The sequence below is a fragment of the Rattus rattus genome, chromosome 9 (assembly GCF_011064425.1).
Source record: "Rattus rattus isolate New Zealand chromosome 9, Rrattus_CSIRO_v1, whole genome shotgun sequence".
Lineage (NCBI taxonomy): Eukaryota > Metazoa > Chordata > Mammalia > Rodentia > Muridae > Rattus > Rattus rattus.
Window position 1 is genome coordinate 2,596,143 of NC_046162.1, and position 17,618 is coordinate 2,613,760.

At 51.8% G+C, this 17,618-nt stretch overlaps 2 protein-coding genes across 3 annotated transcripts; one reads left to right on the forward strand and one right to left on the reverse strand.

The window, feature by feature from the left end:
- Positions 1 to 1,375: 1,375 nt before the first annotated feature.
- On the forward strand, positions 1,376 to 3,393 carry LOC116910498 (serine protease 29-like). The gene is made up of 5 exons (XM_032914390.1): positions 1,376 to 1,436; positions 1,583 to 1,763; positions 1,903 to 2,168; positions 2,982 to 3,148; positions 3,229 to 3,393. Exons 1-5 carry the CDS (start codon positions 1,376 to 1,378, stop codon positions 3,391 to 3,393), a joined length of 840 nt encoding a protein of 279 aa, XP_032770281.1.
- A 9,986-nt stretch (positions 3,394 to 13,379) lies between these two features.
- On the reverse strand, positions 13,380 to 15,788 carry LOC116909684 (tryptase). 2 transcript variants are annotated; one of them, XM_032913344.1, is made up of 5 exons: positions 15,511 to 15,788; positions 15,255 to 15,420; positions 14,856 to 15,121; positions 13,802 to 13,965; positions 13,380 to 13,729 (listed from the first exon to the last, which is right to left on the reverse strand). In XM_032913344.1, exons 1-5 carry the CDS (start codon positions 15,680 to 15,682, stop codon positions 13,565 to 13,567), a joined length of 933 nt encoding a protein of 310 aa, XP_032769235.1. In that variant the 5' UTR covers positions 15,683 to 15,788; the 3' UTR covers positions 13,380 to 13,564. The 2 variants fall into 2 exon arrangements, with proteins under 2 accessions (XP_032769235.1, XP_032769234.1); XM_032913343.1 differs by having other exon boundaries at positions 13,451 to 13,729; positions 15,487 to 15,744.
- Between the last annotated feature and the right edge of the window lie 1,830 nt (positions 15,789 to 17,618).

Genomic DNA, 17,618 nt, shown 5'->3' on the forward strand with positions numbered 1-17,618 from the left:
TGCAGGAGCAGGAGCAGGTGCAGGAGCAGGTGCAGGAGCAGGTGCAGGGCAGGTGCAGGCAGGTGCAGGAGCAGGTGCAGGAGGAGGTGCAGGTGCAGGTGCAGGTGCAGGTGCAGGTGCAGGTGCAGGTGCTGATGAATGACAAACAGAAGGATCCTATGAGGGATAGGCCCCCTAGATTCCATCATGGGGCCCTGAACTTTCCCCAAAGCTAACACAGTGCTATAGGTAAAAGAACTGCTAGAGGCTGGGAGTGGGCAAACTACTTGACTAAAATGCACGAGGCCCCAGCATTGCATAAAACCAGACATAGTGATACACACCTGAGATGCCAGTACTTGGGTGGTAGAGAGGGAGGGAAAAGAGAATTAGAAGTTCAAGGTTATTCTAGGCTACATACTAAACTTGAGGCCATCTTGAACTATATGAGAACCCCCATCCTTTCACACACACACACACACACACACACACACACACACACACACACACAGAGGCTGGCCAGAAATGGGGGGAGAGTTCAGCCAGGGCCCATGGTGGCTCCAGGGCATATCCAATACTAAGATTTCTAGAAGGAAACACAAGACTGAGTTACTGTGGCCAGTGTGGGAATTGCTGGCCCTCTGGGATCCATGGGCCTCAGCTTCCCGCAGGTCCTAGGTCCTGTGGGCTCTGCCTATGGGTGTTCACAGTGGTAAGGTTCTCAACTACTCAGCTAGTTTTTGTGAAGTGTATTTGAGGCCTGTGTTCTAGTCACTCTAAGCCCAGAAGTGGATCCCTGGGCAGAAGCTTCCTTATGGTGTCGGGAGCATGGCTCTATGAATGGGGGAACTGGTTTACCTGAGTCACCTATATATCTGGAGAGGACTCTCTTCCCTTGCCCCTCACAGGATGAGCTAGCACCAGCACCAGGCTAGACTGCAGCCCTCCTCCCCCAAACTTCCCCATGATGCTACTTTGAGCAGACAGTGACTTTCCTATGACTGTTATTCTGGGTACCGGAACCAGGGAAGGACATAGTTCCCAACAGCCCCTGCTTGAGGTTAAATGCCACTTCCTTCCAGCCCCTCCTTGAAGCACAGGCTTGCCCAACTCTCCTACCCACTTCCTGGGGCTTCAGGCTAAAGGGCGGAGAAGCTCTGGCAAGGAGGGAACTACAGAGACCTGCAATGGTAAGGGCATCACCCTCTTCCCTTCTAGATGCCCTTGGTGAAACTCTGGGTACCAAGCTTCTCCATCACAACCCAGGCAAGACTTGCTTCCTCCATGCCCTTCCATGCTTCCGGCTTCTCCCAGATCCAGGAAGGGGCTCTGGCCCTCTCCATCCTGATGGAAGCTAGCCCAGCCCCCTCCATACTCTCTCTGTTTCTCTCTACAGATGTTGGGCCTGCTGCGTCTGACTCTCTTCTTTCTTGGATGCTCCACTGCTGGGAGCTCGGGTGAGTCCTCTTCCCATGCCATCTTCTACACAGGCTCCAGAAAGCCCTGTTCCCAGGACCCTGGGGACACATGTATGACCTGCTCTGCCCCAGTGTGGGTGGCAGGCTGAGCACTGGGCTCCTGACCTTCCATCTGTTGCTTGCAGCATCTGTGCCTGAGGATGTGCTGGTGGGCATCTCGGGGGGTCATAGTGCCCCACAGGGGAAGTGGCCATGGCAGGTCAGCCTGAGGACCTACAGCTATCACCTGGCTTCCTGGGTGCACATCTGTGGGGGCTCCATCATCCACCCACAGTGGGTTTTGACGGCCGCCCACTGCATTTGTAAGTGAGTCCCTCTGTCATCTCGTGTTGGGTAGGATGTGGGGTGAATCAGGGAGACCAACATGGGGTTCACTTGATTTTGTCCAGGAGAACTTCCCCCACAGTTCCTAGGATACGTAGTCACAACTTCTTTCTGATCTCAGGAGGGATGCTGACCCATCGGCCTTCCGCATCCACGCTGGGGATGTGTACCTCTATGCGGGCAAGGAGCTGTCCAGGGTGAGCCAGGTCATCGTCCACCAGGACTTCGTGCAGGGTGTCCCCGGCTCGGATGTGGCTTTGGTTAGGCTGGAGAAGCCCCTCGACTATTCTGCTAACATCAAGCCGGTCAAGCTGTTCTCTGGGTCTCTGGAGGTCAACTCACGGTACCCATGCTGGGTGACTGGCTGGGGCATGGTCCACATGTATGGTATGTACCAAGGAAAGATTCAGGCCGTGGGAACAAACTTGTCATCTGAGAATCCCTGCTGGGTGGCATGGAGGTCCTAGGGAACAGAAGTCAAGGGAGGGAAGAGAATTCTGGTGAATACAGAGGACCTTTGGCTACTTTTCCCCAGATACTCAAGATGTCCATCTGTACCTGATGCCAACGTCATGGCCAGGCCAAGACTTCGAGAGGCAAAGGGCCTCCCTTACTCTTTCCTATCCTCCTCTGTGCTCCCGCCTCCATGCTCCCTCCCCTCCTCCATGCTCCCTCCCCCTCCTTCCCCTCCTCCTCTTCCTCCTCATCTTCCTCCTCCTTTTCCTCCTCCTCTTCCTCCCCTTTCTCTTTTTCCTCCTCCTTTCCTCTTCTCTCCTTTTTTGGAAATACTAGAGCATCAGATTCCCCTCTCCTTGGTTCTTGAACTGCAGGCAGATAGATTTTTATTACGTTATTTGTGTATTTATTTGGTGGGGGGGGAGTCATATTTTGTCCTAACATCCATGTGGAGGTCAGGAGGCAACTTTTGGGAATTTTTTTCTCTCCTTCTAGCATATGAGTCCCAGAGGATGAACTTAGGTCTTTACCAACTGACCCATCTCACCGCTCCCCCATAACCATCTTTTAGCTTCCTAAGTGTCAGAGTTGGGCATGGATCTTGCAGATGTGTGTCTCCCACACACACTGTTCCAGAGATGGGTTTGAATGGGGATGGAAGCGTTCTCAGCACCCAGGGCGAGTTGGTAGGGGAGTGGAGAGTTAGGATCTATGTACCGCCAACCCTACTTCCTTTCTCCCCAGGGTCGCTGCCCCCTCCCTACCGCCTGCAGCAGGTTCAGGTGAAAATCGTGGATAATGCCCTCTGTGAACAGCTATACCATAATGCCACCAGGCACCACAACCAGGGCCACAGATTCATCCAAGATGACATGCTGTGTGCTGGCAGCGAGGGCCGTGGGGCCTGCTATGTGAGTTCAGTAGACTTCCTACTTCCTGTTCCCAATCCCACTTAAGGGCCAATATCCACGGATGCTGCTTCCTCTTCTAGGGTGACTCAGGCGGCCCCCTGGTCTGCAGGGTAGCAGGTTCCTGGAACTTGGTAGGAGTGGTGAGCTGGGGCTATGGCTGTGCCCTGAGGGGCATCCCTGGGGTCTACACACGAGTGCAGTCCTTCCTGCCCTGGATCACGCAGCAGATGAAGAGGTTCTCCTGAGCCCAGCTGGCCTCATGGTGGTCGTCAGAAGATGAGTCTCCCAGTACCTACTGCTTCAGCCTTTGTCTGGTCTTCTGAGCCTGACCTGTACTATGGCCTTCTGGGAGTCTGGACATCCCTGGGACGGTGGCCTGCAGGGGTGGGTGTTCTTGGCTGGAAGGTGGGGAGGAATGGAGATGTTCCATGCATGTTGAAGGCACTGGGCTGCTTTTGGTTTTACTGTTCTTAATAAAGGTTCCGTGCACATCCAAGTTCAGGGTTTTGTGTGAGTTTTACATTTCCTTCTCTTTGGAAAAGATGCCCACAGGTGCGGTTTACCATATGCCGAGAGAACTATCTTCCTGTGCTGCTAAATTTGTTTCTGTGTCCTTGTCTTGGGTGGGTATCCAGATGGTCGCCATTGGACCTTAATATCTTGGCATCCCAAATGTACCTGGAGTCCAGGTGTGGCCATGTTGCACACGAAGAGTTTGGGGTCAGATGACAAAAGACTTTAGCCATCACAAGTAGCACAGTGTTCTTGGGATCGGTGACTCACAGAAAGTCCTCAGCCTTCATCCTCGTGTTATTCCGTGCTGGGACTCTGTAGACTCAGACCATAAGGTTACCTGTACAAGATGGGGCTGGAGAAGAAGCACCTGCAAGTGTGTCCAACCGACCTGACGAGGGGTCAGCAGGCAAGGATGAAGTTGGCAGCAGTTAATCTTTAGAGCAGATTCTGAGTCTCCCAAGGAGGATGCTCACAGGCATGGAAGGGTGAGCTGGACTTCAGCACCGCGGTGCACAGGAGGGACACAGGAGGGACAGGGTTGTAGCCTTGTTTGGGACTAAACTCAGACCACGAGAGATTTACCCAAGCTCCAAGGGGGTGAGAAGAGCTCCAGTCAGGGCTCACCTGAGGGATGAGAGGGAAAAAGGATTGCAGGGGGTGATCCCACCCCCCACCACATACACACCCCCGCTATGGCGGGGGTCGGGGCGGGGGACTGACCTTTCGGGATCTTATTGAACAGGGCATTGGGGTGAACCGTATTCAAAAGAGACTAGGAACCAGCCAGTTCTGTGGCCAGCTGCAGGTTCTTGATATCGTCAAACAATCGCTTGCCTATGTCCGCCCCTGCACTAGCTCCCAGTTCTCTAGCAGAGATCCACCCTAGGATCATGGCACCTTCTCTGTCCTGCACTTCGGGACCTCCATGGCTGGGACTGAGAGAGGCCAAGGGGGAGGGTGAGCCCTGCCACCTTTGCACATCTGACTCTGGCCGTGTGCGGCCTGGTGATGGCTTTAACGGGAAGAACAGCAAAAGAAAAGGTTTCAGGTAATTTCTGAAAGCAAAGGGCTGAATGAGCTTTCAGTGAGTGGGCCGGGCGCTAAGAGTAAATCCTTGGAAATGCTCTTTGCTGTTCACTTATAGAGCCTCTAGGTGGCGCTGCAGGATGGGAAGAGGGAACTGCGGTTCGGGTGTGCCGACAGGTAGGCACGCAAGGGGCTCCTTCATAAGGAGGAAGCCCAATGCCTCCTGGTGCGGGGACTGTGTTTAGCAGGGAGAGAGCAGCCTCTCCCACTCTTCAGGGTCCTTTTTAATTTTATTTCTTTTGGAGGAGAGAGATCCAGGTGGCTCAGGTTGGCCTCAAATTTCTGTGCCACGCTCTTTCGGAGAGTGTCCACGCTTTTCATAGGCTTTTATTTGCTATTTTATGGGCTGCTGGATGACTGAAGGTGGACAGTCCAGACGATGCGGTGGGAAGCAGGATTTGCGGACCTGGTACCTTCTACAGGAAAAAGGGTTGTGGCAGGTTCTATGCACAGTCAGGCTCCCAGCACCCCTCCCACCTCCCACAGTCCTGTAGGAGCACACAGGTTAGGAGTTTTGTAACACAGATGTAGCTGTGAAACCCTCAGAATACTGAGAGAAAGTGGGTCCTATCAATTTGTTGTACTCTGCCTGTCCCACACTCTCTGGCTCCTGATAGGCAGGAAGCCGGATGACTTCTCGGGGATGCCCTAGGCTTGTCCTAGAATAGCAAGATTCAATGCCCTGTCTATTCTAGAGTTTTGCATGCATTGGGGGAAAACTCTACCATTAGGCTACATCCCCGGGACTTTTTGATGTTTTGAGACAGTACTGTTAGGTTGACCAGGCTGCCTTTGAACTCACCGCAGTCCTTCTGCCTTAGCCTCTCCCGTGGCTGAGAAGGCAGGCCACTGCCTCCAGACTCGGTCTCCTCTCTACACTGATTCTGAGCACACATGTTTTACAGTGTCCTGGATCTTCCCTTGTGGCTAATACTGTCTGTTGGAAGGAATTCACAGGATTCACTCATCTGGGTACAAGTTAATGGACATTTGGGCTGTTTCTAATTAGGGCTCTTAGGAGTAACGCTGCTTTTAACAGTTTGTGTTTTGTGTGAACACATGTTTTCTCTCGCAGGAGCACAACTGTGATTGTGGACTCACACAGAATATTTAAAGGATACAAGGCTTTCAGATCTGGGGCTGTGAGTACATCCTGTTGGCTACAGATAGGACTGGGCTTTTCTAACCAGTTCTTGGTGTCTACTAACTCTTCCTTAGCTTCAGGAACCCTAGGCAGGGGTGGAGTGGGTGAAGAGTTTCTTCCTGGCTTTTATTTGGACAACTTTTTTCCCTGTAGACCAGGATGGCTTCAAACTTGCAGTGATCCTCCTGCCTCAATCTGCAGAGTGGTTGGCTTAGAAACATTAAGTCACCCTGGCTCATTCTGTGTCTGTCTGTCTGTCTGTCTGTCTTCCTGCTTTCTGTCTGTCTTCCTGTTTTTCATTCTGTCTGTGTGTGTCTGTCTTTCTTTTTTTTTTTTTTTTCTTTTTTCGGAGCTGGGGACCGAACCCAGGTTTTTGCAGTTGCTAGGCAAGTGCTCTACCACTGAGCTAAATCCCCAACTCCTTGTCTGTCTTTCTGTCTTTCATTCTGTCTATCTGTCTTCTTGTCCTTCATTCTGTCTGTCTTCCTGTCTTTCATTCTGTCTGTCTTCCTGTCTTTCATTCTGTCTGTCTGTCTTCCTGTCTTTCTGTCTGTCTGTCTTCCTGTCTTTCATTCTGTCTGTCTGTCTTTTTATTCTATCTGTCTATCTGTCAAACAGAGCCTCCTGTAGCCCAGGTTGGCCTTGAACTCCTGAACTTCCTGCTTTCATCTTCTAAGTGCTACGATTACGGATATGCATCACCATGTCCGGTCTCTTAGTTTTCAGTTTTACTGTTGCATTGATAAAACATCCTAAGAAAAGAAACTTAAGGGTGAAAGCACTTATTCTAGCTCCCAGTTCAAGGTATACTCATCACTATGGGGAAGGCACGGAGGCAGGGGCATGAGGCAAGTAGTCATATAATGGACACAGTCTAGGAACAGAGAGTCATGAACGTGTCCAGCCCTGTTTTCTTTCTTCATTTATAAAGTTCAGGAGCCCAGCTAGGGAATGGTGCCCTGGACAGTATTTGCTTCTTCCCACCTAAATCAGTGTAATTGAAGCTAATTCCCCCTAGGAGGCCCAGAGGCCCTTCTCTCAGGTGATTTTGTCGGGCTAGAAATCAACACTATCACTTTCAGCTTATTCTGGACAGGGAACCCCCTACCCTGTGCCTCCTGCATGCCAGACAAGCATTCTACCAACCGGGCCACACTCTCCGCTCTGTTCTCTCTGTCTCTAATTAGCATTTTTGTCGAGGCTAATGGTATACATTTCGCCACATGTCCATATTGTCTATTTGCATATCTTTTTTGGTGAGTGTGCAAATGTTTTTTACTTTTTTTAAAAAAAAATTGCTTCCTGAGTTCTATATAATATGTCTTGAATCAAAATATTCCAAACATTTAGATGTTCTATGGAGGGCTGATCTTGTTGTACAGAATGGGAGGATAGTAGACATGAACAGAATGAATGATAGAAACAGAGGGGAGTTGAAAGTTCAGAGGGATCTGGCCATTTCTAGGTCTGGGCCAGAAGGCTGAGGAGTCTGTTTATTGTGGTGACAAGACCAACCTGGACAGCTCTGTATATGCTGTAAATTGGGAGGAGGGAGGAGGGAGGGGAAGGGGGAGGGAGAGGGGGAGGAAGTAAGGTCTGTCACAGCATCTCCATCCTGCCACATTTGCCAGGGAAGAGCTGTTACCTCCACCTGTCTTCACATGAAGTCTGCAGCCCAGAATGCAGGGACAAGCTCAGAGGCAGCAGAGCTAGGATGCTGTCCTCACTGAAACCTGAGTTTATTTTCCCAGTGTGGGGGGGCTCCGGTGTCTAGGCAACCCTCCTGGTCCCTACAGGACCCATTCTCCCATATCCAGAAGTCCAGCCTCTGAGGCTCCTCAGAAAGCTCTGTGTGAGCATAGGCATCTGTGACAACATACCCTCCTCAGTGTCCCTGTTCCCGCATCCAGCCCTGGGTCTTCTGACGCCACCTCAGGTCAGAGGGGCCAAGTCTCTGGCTCCCTGAGCTGGATTTCCCGTCATGGCTGGGGCCTAGTGACCCGGGTTGGTCCAGCAGAGTGCAGGACATTTTTCAACTTCAAATCTCAAGTCAGGGTGGGAGAGTTCCATTGATACCCTCTAGATCAGGCTTTGGTGAACCGAGGCGGGGGTGGGGGTGGGAGTGATGTTTAGTCCTCCTCCCTCCCGTATGTGACATCATGTGCCATCACGTGGCTATTTCGGACCTGCCTGTCCCACACCCAAAGCTCAAGACCGCACAGTAGGCGCAGGAGGGATGACTCGACAGTTAAGAGCAAGTGCTGTTTTGTAGATGACCCAGATATGGGTGATTTGCAACCACCTCTAACTCTAGCTCCAGGCTGTCTATCGCCCTCTTCTGGCCTCCATGAGCACCTGCGCTCATGTGCGCATGTGGCTCTCCCCACACTATTAAAAATAAAGTACACCTTTCAAAAGAATGCACACTAAGTGTTTGACCTAGTGAAGCATAAGGACACCGTGCAAGTCTGGGCCTGCCTCCCTGAGGTGCTGGTCTAAGAAGGGACTGTTTGGGAGGTCGGTGATGTCAGCTCATCCCAGCATAGACAGCAGGGTGAGGGAGCCATGTGTCCCCACAGGCCATCCCACCTGGTCCAGGAGCCTAATGTCACCCAGCTTTAGGGCTGTCCTCCATGGACAGATCCTCTGAGTCCCAAACTCTGGAGCTAGTACAGGTCTCCCTAGGAGGAGCCATTGCCTCTGTTCTGAGGGACCTGGTCTCCTGCTCACTTTGTCACCTAGTTTCCTGGACACCCTGGATCTCAGCTGTTCAGGAAGAAATTCCACCTGTGCATCCCTGCATTCTCCCAACAACCAATGACATGTGTGGCCTTTGTCTAGATGGAAGGGCAGAGGGAGGTCACAGTCTGGTCTTGTGACCCTTTCCCAACTACTGGGGTCTCTTGTATCCCAGGGTCATGGGCTAGATAAGTTTTCTGTGGACCACAGTGACAATTTCCTCCAAGGGCTCTAGTCTTCCTGCCTCTGGGGTTCTATATTAGAGTGGTGCTAGGGCTGTCCCCTTCTCCAGACTGCTCACTTCTCTCAGGATGCCCCCCTTGGGCCCAAAGAGGAGGGTTGAGCTTGACACACACACACACACACACACACACACACACACACACACACACACACACACACAAGCCCAGTGTGGTTCCTGCCCTGTGTCCCTATCCCAGCCAGGCCATGGACCTCACATTTAGAGCTCCATGTTTTTAGATTGATTTTTGTCCTCTGAGCCTGTTACATACACTGTATGGTTGAATTCTCAGAAAGCTGTTCTCCCTGACATGGACAGTGACAGCCCACAAAGAGCTGATGGGTCACAGAGGAGAAGGTATGCCTTTGCACACGACTAGGTATTGCAGGATGTTTAGGATGTGCACTCGGAGCTCTCTGTCTATGTGTGCAGGCTGTCGGTGTGGAATCCATGCAGGTCCTCCTCAGGAACCTAATGTCTTAGCTATTGTTCCATTGCTGTGAAGAGACACCATGACAGAGGCACCTCATAAAGTAAATCATTTAATTGGGGGCTTGATTACAGTGTTAGAGGGTGAGTCCGTTATCACCGCACAAAGAAAACCATGGTGCTGGAGCAGTAGCTGAGAGCTTTGCCCTGATCTACAGCCAGCAGGGAGAGAAAGGCATGGGGAGACAGACAGAGAGAGGGAGAGGGGAGGGAGGGGGGGAGGCGGGGAGAATGGAGGGGAGGGGGGGGAGGGGAGAGGGAAGGGGGGAGGGGAAAGAAGGGAGACAGAGAGAGAGAGAGAGAGAGAGAGAGAGAGAGAGAGAGAGAGAGAGAGAGAATGAATCTGGGCCTGGAGTGGCTTTTGAAAGTCCACTCCCCAGTAACACACCTCCTCTAATGAGACCACACCTCCTAATCCTTCCCAAGCACTTCTACTCTCTGAACTGCGTTCCTCTTCCTCTGTTTAAGCATTCAAATGGATGAGCCCATGGGGGACATTCTTATTCAAACCACCACAACTTCATCTGTATAGTGAGCAGCAGACTCCAGTAAGTCCTATAGCTACCCTTTGGCTGGCTGGAGGAATGTTTGTCAGTTCAGGACAGAAGTTGGCCCCTAGAATTAGTTCCAGAGAGCCAGAGATATGAAAGATTAAGGAGAGAGGGGAGGAGAGGGAGGGGGAGAGAAGGAGGGGGAGAGAAGGAGAGGAGAGAGGAGAGAGGAGGGAGAGGGAGAGGGAGAGAGGAGAGGAGAGGGGGAGAAAGAGAGGGAGAGGGAGGGGAGAAAGGGGAGAGGGAGAGGGAGAGGGAGAGGGAGGAGAGGGAGAGGGAGAGGGAGAGAACTGCCACAAAACTGAAATCTTCCGTCTCTAAGCACAGCCCCCTCCCATGTTAAAAGCGCAGGAAAGGAAGCAAACAGTTCACGGAAGCAGCAAGGGAGGCGGTGTTGTTGTGCTGAATTAAAAAGCGGGGATATTTTTAGAGAAGGCCGATGATATACGCATCCTATTCTGGCAAACACCACTGCACACACTGTAGCACGTATGTGTCTCCTAGTGCAGCCACAGCTCTGCTTCTCTCGCATTTGTACCCAATGGCCAATAATACACAGAAACCACCTCTTGGGAAACAGTCCTAGGATTCGCTGGGATCCATTAGCAGGAAGCAGTAGCCCCAGACTTAAGCATCCCTAGGATCTCCAAACAACCCCGGCATAACCGAGGAAGTGGCCCAAATGTCTAAGAAGGGTGTTGGCTGTGGTGCACCCTCCCATCCCCGCACTCGGGAAGCTGAAGTAGGGTGGTCATGAATTGGTTGCCAGTTTGGGCTCCATAGCGAGACTAGGATTAAAAATACAAAAACTAATAAAGACACTGGGAGACGGGACGTTGGTGCATGCGCACCACCAGACGATACAAGCACGGAGACGTGGATCTTTGGGTATCAAGTTCAGGTAAGCAGTGTGACAGCTTCCCAGACCAGGGTGCATGTGTTCTATGTGACATTAACTCCGTGTCATTAACAGTCTCCATAGGACCACAGCCGGGGCTGCGCCGATGGCTCAGTCAGTAAAGCATGTGTCTTGTAATTCTGAGGACTTGAATTTGGCCCCCCAAGAACCCCAGGAAAGAATGGGGGGTCGCTCTCTGGGAGGAGTTAGAAACCTATTGCGATGGAATCTATGGGGTGACCCCAGCTAAGATCCCTGGCAATGGGGGAACTGAAGCCTGAGCCGGCCATGTCCTCTGTCCAGGGGAGGGATTGGGACACAATCCCAGACACAAGGCCTTTGGCCTTCAGTTTGTCTGCCTGCAAGATGTGTTGTAGTAAATGTGGTGCAGAAACCGTGGAAGTGACCAAACATGGCTGATCCAGCTTGAGAGGAAGCCCACTCCTGACAGTGCCTAGAGGGCCAGGAACCAAAGGCTGGAGAGCCCAGAGACCTAGGATAGAACCAAAGACAATTGCCTAAAAGATAAAAAAGAAAAGGTCAATGAAATGATTCCTAATGATTCTCTGCTGTACTCAGAGGGTCATGCCTACCCAGTTGTCATCAGAGAGGCTTCCCCCAGGAGCTGAGGGGAACATGCAGAGACCCGAAACCAAACATTAGAGGAAGCTTGGGGAATCCTGTGGAAGAGGGGGAAAGAAGGACTGAAGGAGTCAGAGGGGTCAAGGCCATCACAAGGAAAGCCACAGAATCAACTAACCTGGGCCCATAGGGGCTCACAGAGACTGAACTGCCAACCAGGGAGCACGCATAGGACTGAAATAGGCCATCTGCACATATGTTACAGTGTGTAGTTCGGTCTTTTTGTGGGACTTCTACAGTGGGAGCAGGGGCCCGTCTCTCATTGCTGCCTGCCTTTGGGACCTTTTCCTCCTATTGGGGTGCCCTGTTTAGCCTGAATAAGAGAGGGGGTGCCTAGTCTGCAACTTGATAGACCATGGCTGGTTGATATCCAAGGGAGGCCTGTTCTTTTCTGAAGAGAAATGGAGGAGGAATGGAGGCAGGAAGGGAGAGGGGAGGGAGGGGGAGGGGCTGAGAGGAGAGCAGGGAGGGTAGAACATGGTCAGGATGTAAAACAAAACAAGGGGTTGGGGATTTAGCTCAGTGGTAGAGCGCTTGCCTAGCAACCGGAAGGCCCTGGGTTCGGTCCTCAGCTCCGGGGGAAAACAAAAAACAAAAAACAAAAAAACAAAACAAAACGTAAAACAAAACAAAAACAAACAAACAAAAAAAAGCCCCTAGTCATGGTGGCACACTTGTAATGCTGTAGCTGGGAAGGTGGGGACAGGACTTTTGGGCACCTCAGGGAAGTGAGACACCTTGGGGGTTTTTTGTATTTTTTTTTTTTTGTTGTTGTTGTTTGTTTTAAAGACACCTGAAGTTGACCTCTGGTTTCTACACATGTGTTCACATTCACACACACACACACACACACACACACACACACACACACGCACACACACACACGAGGAAGGACAACCGGTATTAGCAACAGCATAGTACTTGTGACTTTTCTGACTTTTGAAGGGAGGTGAAGACACACTTCCCCAAGGCAGCAGTTTTCTCTTGTTTAGACAAATGGAGATCTGCTACCCCAAGATCTCAGCCACGCCTTTTGGCAGCAGGGTCCGGCACAGGACACCTATGTGTACAGGAACAGTAATGACCTGAGAAACCCGAACAGGAACAGGCTAACGACCACTGTGCAACCCCCACATGGCATTTCACACAGCAGGCATGGACTGGCCCCAGCTTAGCAGTGTCTGTGGGAAGGTGAGCCTCTAGGACGTTCCCCAGTGGACACAGCTATGTAAACTGTTAATCTGGCAAAAAGGATGTCTCTCATTACCTGCAGGTAGGATGGTGGGATATGCCTGGCTGAATGGAAGGGTGCAGGCTATGCTACACTTCTTGGTTTGTGGGAAGCCTTGCAGGCCTCTTCCTCTTCCTCCTCTTCTTCTCCTCCTTCCTTCCCCCCCTCTCTGTGTATGTATGCACGTGTCTGCATGTGCGTGTGAAGGTCAGAGGTCAACCTTAGATACCATTCCTCAGGGTACTTGAACTCATAGAGATCCACCTGCCTCTGTCTCCCGAGTGCTGGGATTAAAGGCATGGGACACCGGCACCTGGGCATCTTTAGACTTTAAGATTACAATTATTTGCTTATTCTTATTTTGATCACCATTGTGTGTGTGTGTGTGTGTGTGTGTGTGTGTGTGTGTGTGTTCATGCATATACCATAACGCCAACCCTCCCACCCTCTGTTTACCTCTTAAAGTTTTCCTGCTATTTCTAGGTCCCAAGGTGGGGGGGATGACCCTTACCCAGAAGAAATGAACTTGTGTAGAGAGAAGTTAAGATGACGGACAGGGTGGTGAGGAGGTTCCTACAGTGAGGTGGCTACAAACCCCACGGCTGGTACCCCAAACCTCAAGCAACATTACCCCAGCTCTCCCAGACACTTCGTCTACCCCTGTTGACTCCAGATTCAGAGCAAAACCCACAGCTGCTTTAATGCATTTTATTGAGCCATAGCAGAGTGGCTGCCTGTACAGTGTGGCTACCTGAGCGGGAGGGACACGAGTGGTCAGGAGCTCAGGTAGAGCAGAGTTGGGGCTCAGGCTGGGGAGCAGGGAAGCAGGGAGGCAGAAAGCAGCATGCTGGGAACAACAGAGGTCACCCTGGATGCAACTCAGAAGTCCTTGGGGACATAGCGGTAGATCCAGTCCAGGTAATAGGTGACCCGAGTGTAGATGCCAGGCCTGTTGGGCTGTGCACAGCCCTCACCCCAGCTCACAACACCTGCCTGCAGCCAGGTGTCTTCAACCTTGCAGACCAGAGGTCCTCCGGAGTCGCCCTAGAGAGGACAGGGGTCAGTACTCTTGTAAAGGCTGGGTGGGGGTGGTAAGAGGGGGGGACAGGCGCTCACCTGGCAGGAGTCATGTCCTTCGTTCCCAGCACACAGCATATCGTCGCGGACAATGTGGACGTTGTCATCTGTGCTGAGACCTTTGTGATACTTCAAGTCACAGAGGTGGTTTTCTACAATGGGAACTTGCACCTCCTCCAAAGGAAATGGCGGTGGCAGGCTTACTATGGGTGAGAGAAAGGCCATCACGTGGGCAGGGTTCCACGTGCTATGGGCTCAGCTCACCCTGTTCTCTGAGAATAGTTCTGTTCCCAAGGCCCTCTTTGAGCCAGGCCCACTTCATTCAGCTCTGCCAACCTGGTTTCTTCCTCCAGGCTGGACCTGGATTTCTGACCTTATTCAGAGAAAGAGGACAGTCCTGAAGGTCATTAGCCAGCCATCTGGTCAGTAGAGGGCAGGGGCAAAGGCTGTCATCTCCCCTCAGCATGGCTGGCTCTGGCCCAGGCTGGGTAGAGGATTCCAGTGGAGCCCTGGTCTTGGACACTATTCTCCCACCCCTCCTCTGTGTAGATTGGATCCATCCTGAGGTCCATGGCCCGGGCCTGCCTGCTCATGGCCCTATCCCTGAAGGTCTCTCTATTCTGAGTTGTCAAAAGAAATTAAGCAAGACCACTAGGGAGAAGGGAAACTGGTGCTGGAGGCTCCTGAGGGAGTTGTCCAGCCCCACACAAAACCTGTGGCCTGGATCACAGCCCATGAAATGCTGGTCCCTGACACAGCCTGTGAAATGCCAGTCCCTGAAGTTGTAACCAGTGCGTGTGAGACATTGTTGGTACGTGTGGTCTTACCCTTCCTCAATCAAATCTCCAAAATACAAGCAGACTGTGGCCCCTTTTGACATGAAGCATCTGAGATTCGAGGGACCAAGATGACTTATCCTAACTACGCCGGCGTATCCTTGGCTTATGGAACCTGAGAGCCCTGTTGTCCTGACGCCTCCCCACTTCCTAGGTCTTCAGATTTCCATCCTACAAGTTGGAGGGAAGCCCTGTGCTGGGGATGTGGCGTGGCCACGCCCTCACCTGTCTAGCCCTCAGTCGTCTCTACCACATACCATCATTGTCGATGTTACCCCAGCCTGTCACCCAGCACAATGTCCCTGAGGGGAAGGTCTCTGAGGCGGGAGGCAGGGAGACAGGGTGGACATTGCTGGTAATGTTCACAGGGTTAGTGAGTTTCAGCAGGGCAATGTCTGCCCCATCCTGGGCGATGTAGAAGTCAGGGTGGGAGATGATGTGGCTCACGGTCAGCAGGTGGTCATGGTAATAGAGATACTGCTTACGAAGCTGTACCCTAAGCTTGTTGGGGTCAGCCTTACTCCTAAAGAGAAGAGATACTCATTTAGGAAGCCTGTGTCACTTCCAGAAACCCAGAGATGCCGTGTGATGATCCCACCCTACCCCATTCTCCTACCCATCCCTTGCCCCACCCTGCCAAGCCCAGAGAGACTCACGGTCCCACACAGTGTGCCGCAGTGAGCACCCACTGTGGGTGGATGAGGGAGCCGCCGCAGAAATGCATCCAGTAGGTGTCATTGGCACGCAGGCTCACCTGCCAGGGCCACTTGTTCCCAGACGCCTCCTGTCCCCCCACAATGCCCTCTCGTGGCATAGCTAGACCTGTGGATAAGACAGGGCCAATCTTAGTACCCTGGCATGTGAGCTATGAGGGTCAGGGAGAAGGACAGGGAGGGCCCAGGGAGAACTCACTAGGGGCTGCGTGCACCAGGCTGGACAGGAGAGGCAGTGTCAGCAGCAGCAGCTTCAGCATTCGGACACAGTGAGTAGTACGGGCCCGGTTGGAGGTGAGGGCTGGGCTAGGCCCAACAGGTTGTGATGTGCAGAATAAGCCAGGAACCAGGGAGCAGGAGGGTAGGTCCATTCCAGGAGCTTGAGGTCTCTAGTGGCTTGGCCACTCTACTTCAGCACAACACTCAGATGTCGGAGGCTCTGGGAGAGATCACCTCAGCTGTCTTTGATCTTCTCTACCCATTCTCAAGTCCTCTCTCCATTTATCCTTCCAGATCAGGGTGGGGTGGGAGGAAGGGCATGCCACCCTCCAATCCCAGCCTGGAGGAAATGGGTGACTCAGACTCAGGGCCCAAGCATCTGGGCCAAGAAGGGGTTCTGTTAACCTTCCACTACTTTAGATCCAGAACTGTGGATAAATCCTGTACTGTGGCCTATGGGCCCTATCTGCACTGCTCTGACGACCGGGAACGTCTGCTTCAGCAGCAGAGAGGCAACATGTGGAGGGAGGGGATTGCAGAGCCCAGCAGCCTCCCCTCCTGCACTTGCCACCCCTCCACCTGTCCCCGTTCTTGTTTATCCACTCTGCTCTGTGACTCTCCTTGACCCACTGATCACTAGTGTCTACCTCTCTCCTTACCTTGAACTCCTGTCCCTCCCTGGCCTTCCCCTTCCCTGCCACCTTCTGGATCTTTCTTCTTCCTTGCAGGCTCTAAGTCCTACTGGGCTGTGCCTTCTGCACACCCCAGCACCTTCATCGGGAGTCCTGGAGGCAACGTGAGGTGGTCAGAGGATGTCCTGAGCTGTCTCTGCTCCCCGTTGGTTCTCTAATATAGGCACGTTCTTAAAAATAATATGTTTTGGGGTTGGGGATTTAGCTCAGTGGTAGAGCTAGGAAGCACAAGGCCCTGGGTTCGGTCCCCAGCTCTGAAAAAAAGAACCAAAAAAATAATAATAATATGTTTTTGCTAATTCTTTGAGACTTTCATACAATGTACTTTGATCAAAGTCACCTTTTTTTCCAACTCTCCCATTAGCTACTCTTTCAACCCTCACCAACCTACCCATCCAATTGAGTTTCCTCCCCATCCCAACTGCGGTCTTTGTTGCCTAACTACTCTTGGGAGTGGGGCTTGCCCTAGAGTGTGGTCAGCCTGCTAGGGGTTGCATGAGTAACGAAAAGTGAGCATCTCTCTCCCCTCCCAGCAGCTAACACACATTGATAGCTCCTCAGCTATTGGTGGGATTTTGTGTTCAAACCCCATGCTAGCATTTTTTAGGGAGCTTGAGATTGTGCTGGCGTGCATGTTGTCACAACCGTTATGAGTTTGCATGTGCAACCGCCCTGCTGTATCCAAAAATATTGTTTCCCTGAGGTTGTCCATCACCTCTGAATAATAATCTTTCTGCCCGATTTCCCTGAGCCTTCTGGGGAGGGGTGTCACACGTGCAGCTCATTTGTGGCTGAGCAAATACATAGTCTCTTACTCTCTCTACGGTGGACAGTTGGGGGCCTCTGTGAAGTTTCATCTGTGGGGAGAGTCTTCTCTGAGGAGGGTTGAGAGAGGGATTGATCTATGGATATGATAAATCAGTAGAAATTGTTTTGATACTGTGTCCATTCAACCACATAACAGGTTCTCCCCCCAGGGCTTATGACCTATATGGTTATAGGATATCGGTCCCATTCACAGTGCCAGGAATGGATTCTGCCTCTTGGAGCGTGCCTTAGATCCAAACTGAAAGAGGTTGGTTACTTCTGCGACGTTACTGCCACTCTTGTGACATGGGCACATCTTGCCAGGCCTGTCACCATTGTAGCTTGCTGGGTGAGAGGGACGATTAATTTTCTTTTCTGATGTTTCTGATTAGCACCTTTCAGCATTATGAAAACTAGCCAGTGGGAATGAAGCTTTTAGGCCAGTACCGCCTTGATTTTCCCATGCTCTGTACTCAAGCATGTAGGTCTTTGTCAATAGGGTCTTCCCACCAAGTTCTGGAGAGTAGCTGGGTGGTGGTGGTGGTGGTACACACCTTTATATTTTTGGTTGTGAGCCTAGCCTTTAACG

What these genes read in the sequence shown, in the direction of transcription:
- LOC116909684 (XM_032913343.1), bottom strand. Translation starts at nt 15,682, where the DNA reads ATGGACCTACCCTCCTGCTCCCTGGTTCCTGGCTTATTCTGCACATCA. An exon ending in GTTCTCCCTGGGCCCTCCCT is followed by an intron (nt 15,421 to 15,486) that starts GTCCTTCTCCCT and finishes TCTTATCCACAG; the next exon opens with GTCTAGCTATGCCACGAGAG. An exon ending in GGGTAACATCGACAATGATG is followed by an intron (nt 13,966 to 14,855) that starts GTATGTGGTAGA and finishes TCTCACCCATAG; the next exon opens with TAAGCCTGCCACCGCCATTT.
- LOC116910498 (XM_032914390.1), top strand. Translation starts at nt 1,376, where the DNA reads ATGTTGGGCCTGCTGCGTCTGACTCTCTTCTTTCTTGGATGCTCCACT. An exon ending in CTCCACTGCTGGGAGCTCGG is followed by an intron (nt 1,437 to 1,582) that starts GTGAGTCCTCTT and finishes TGTTGCTTGCAG; the next exon opens with CATCTGTGCCTGAGGATGTG. An exon ending in GGGCATGGTCCACATGTATG is followed by an intron (nt 2,169 to 2,981) that starts GTATGTACCAAG and finishes CTTTCTCCCCAG; the next exon opens with GGTCGCTGCCCCCTCCCTAC.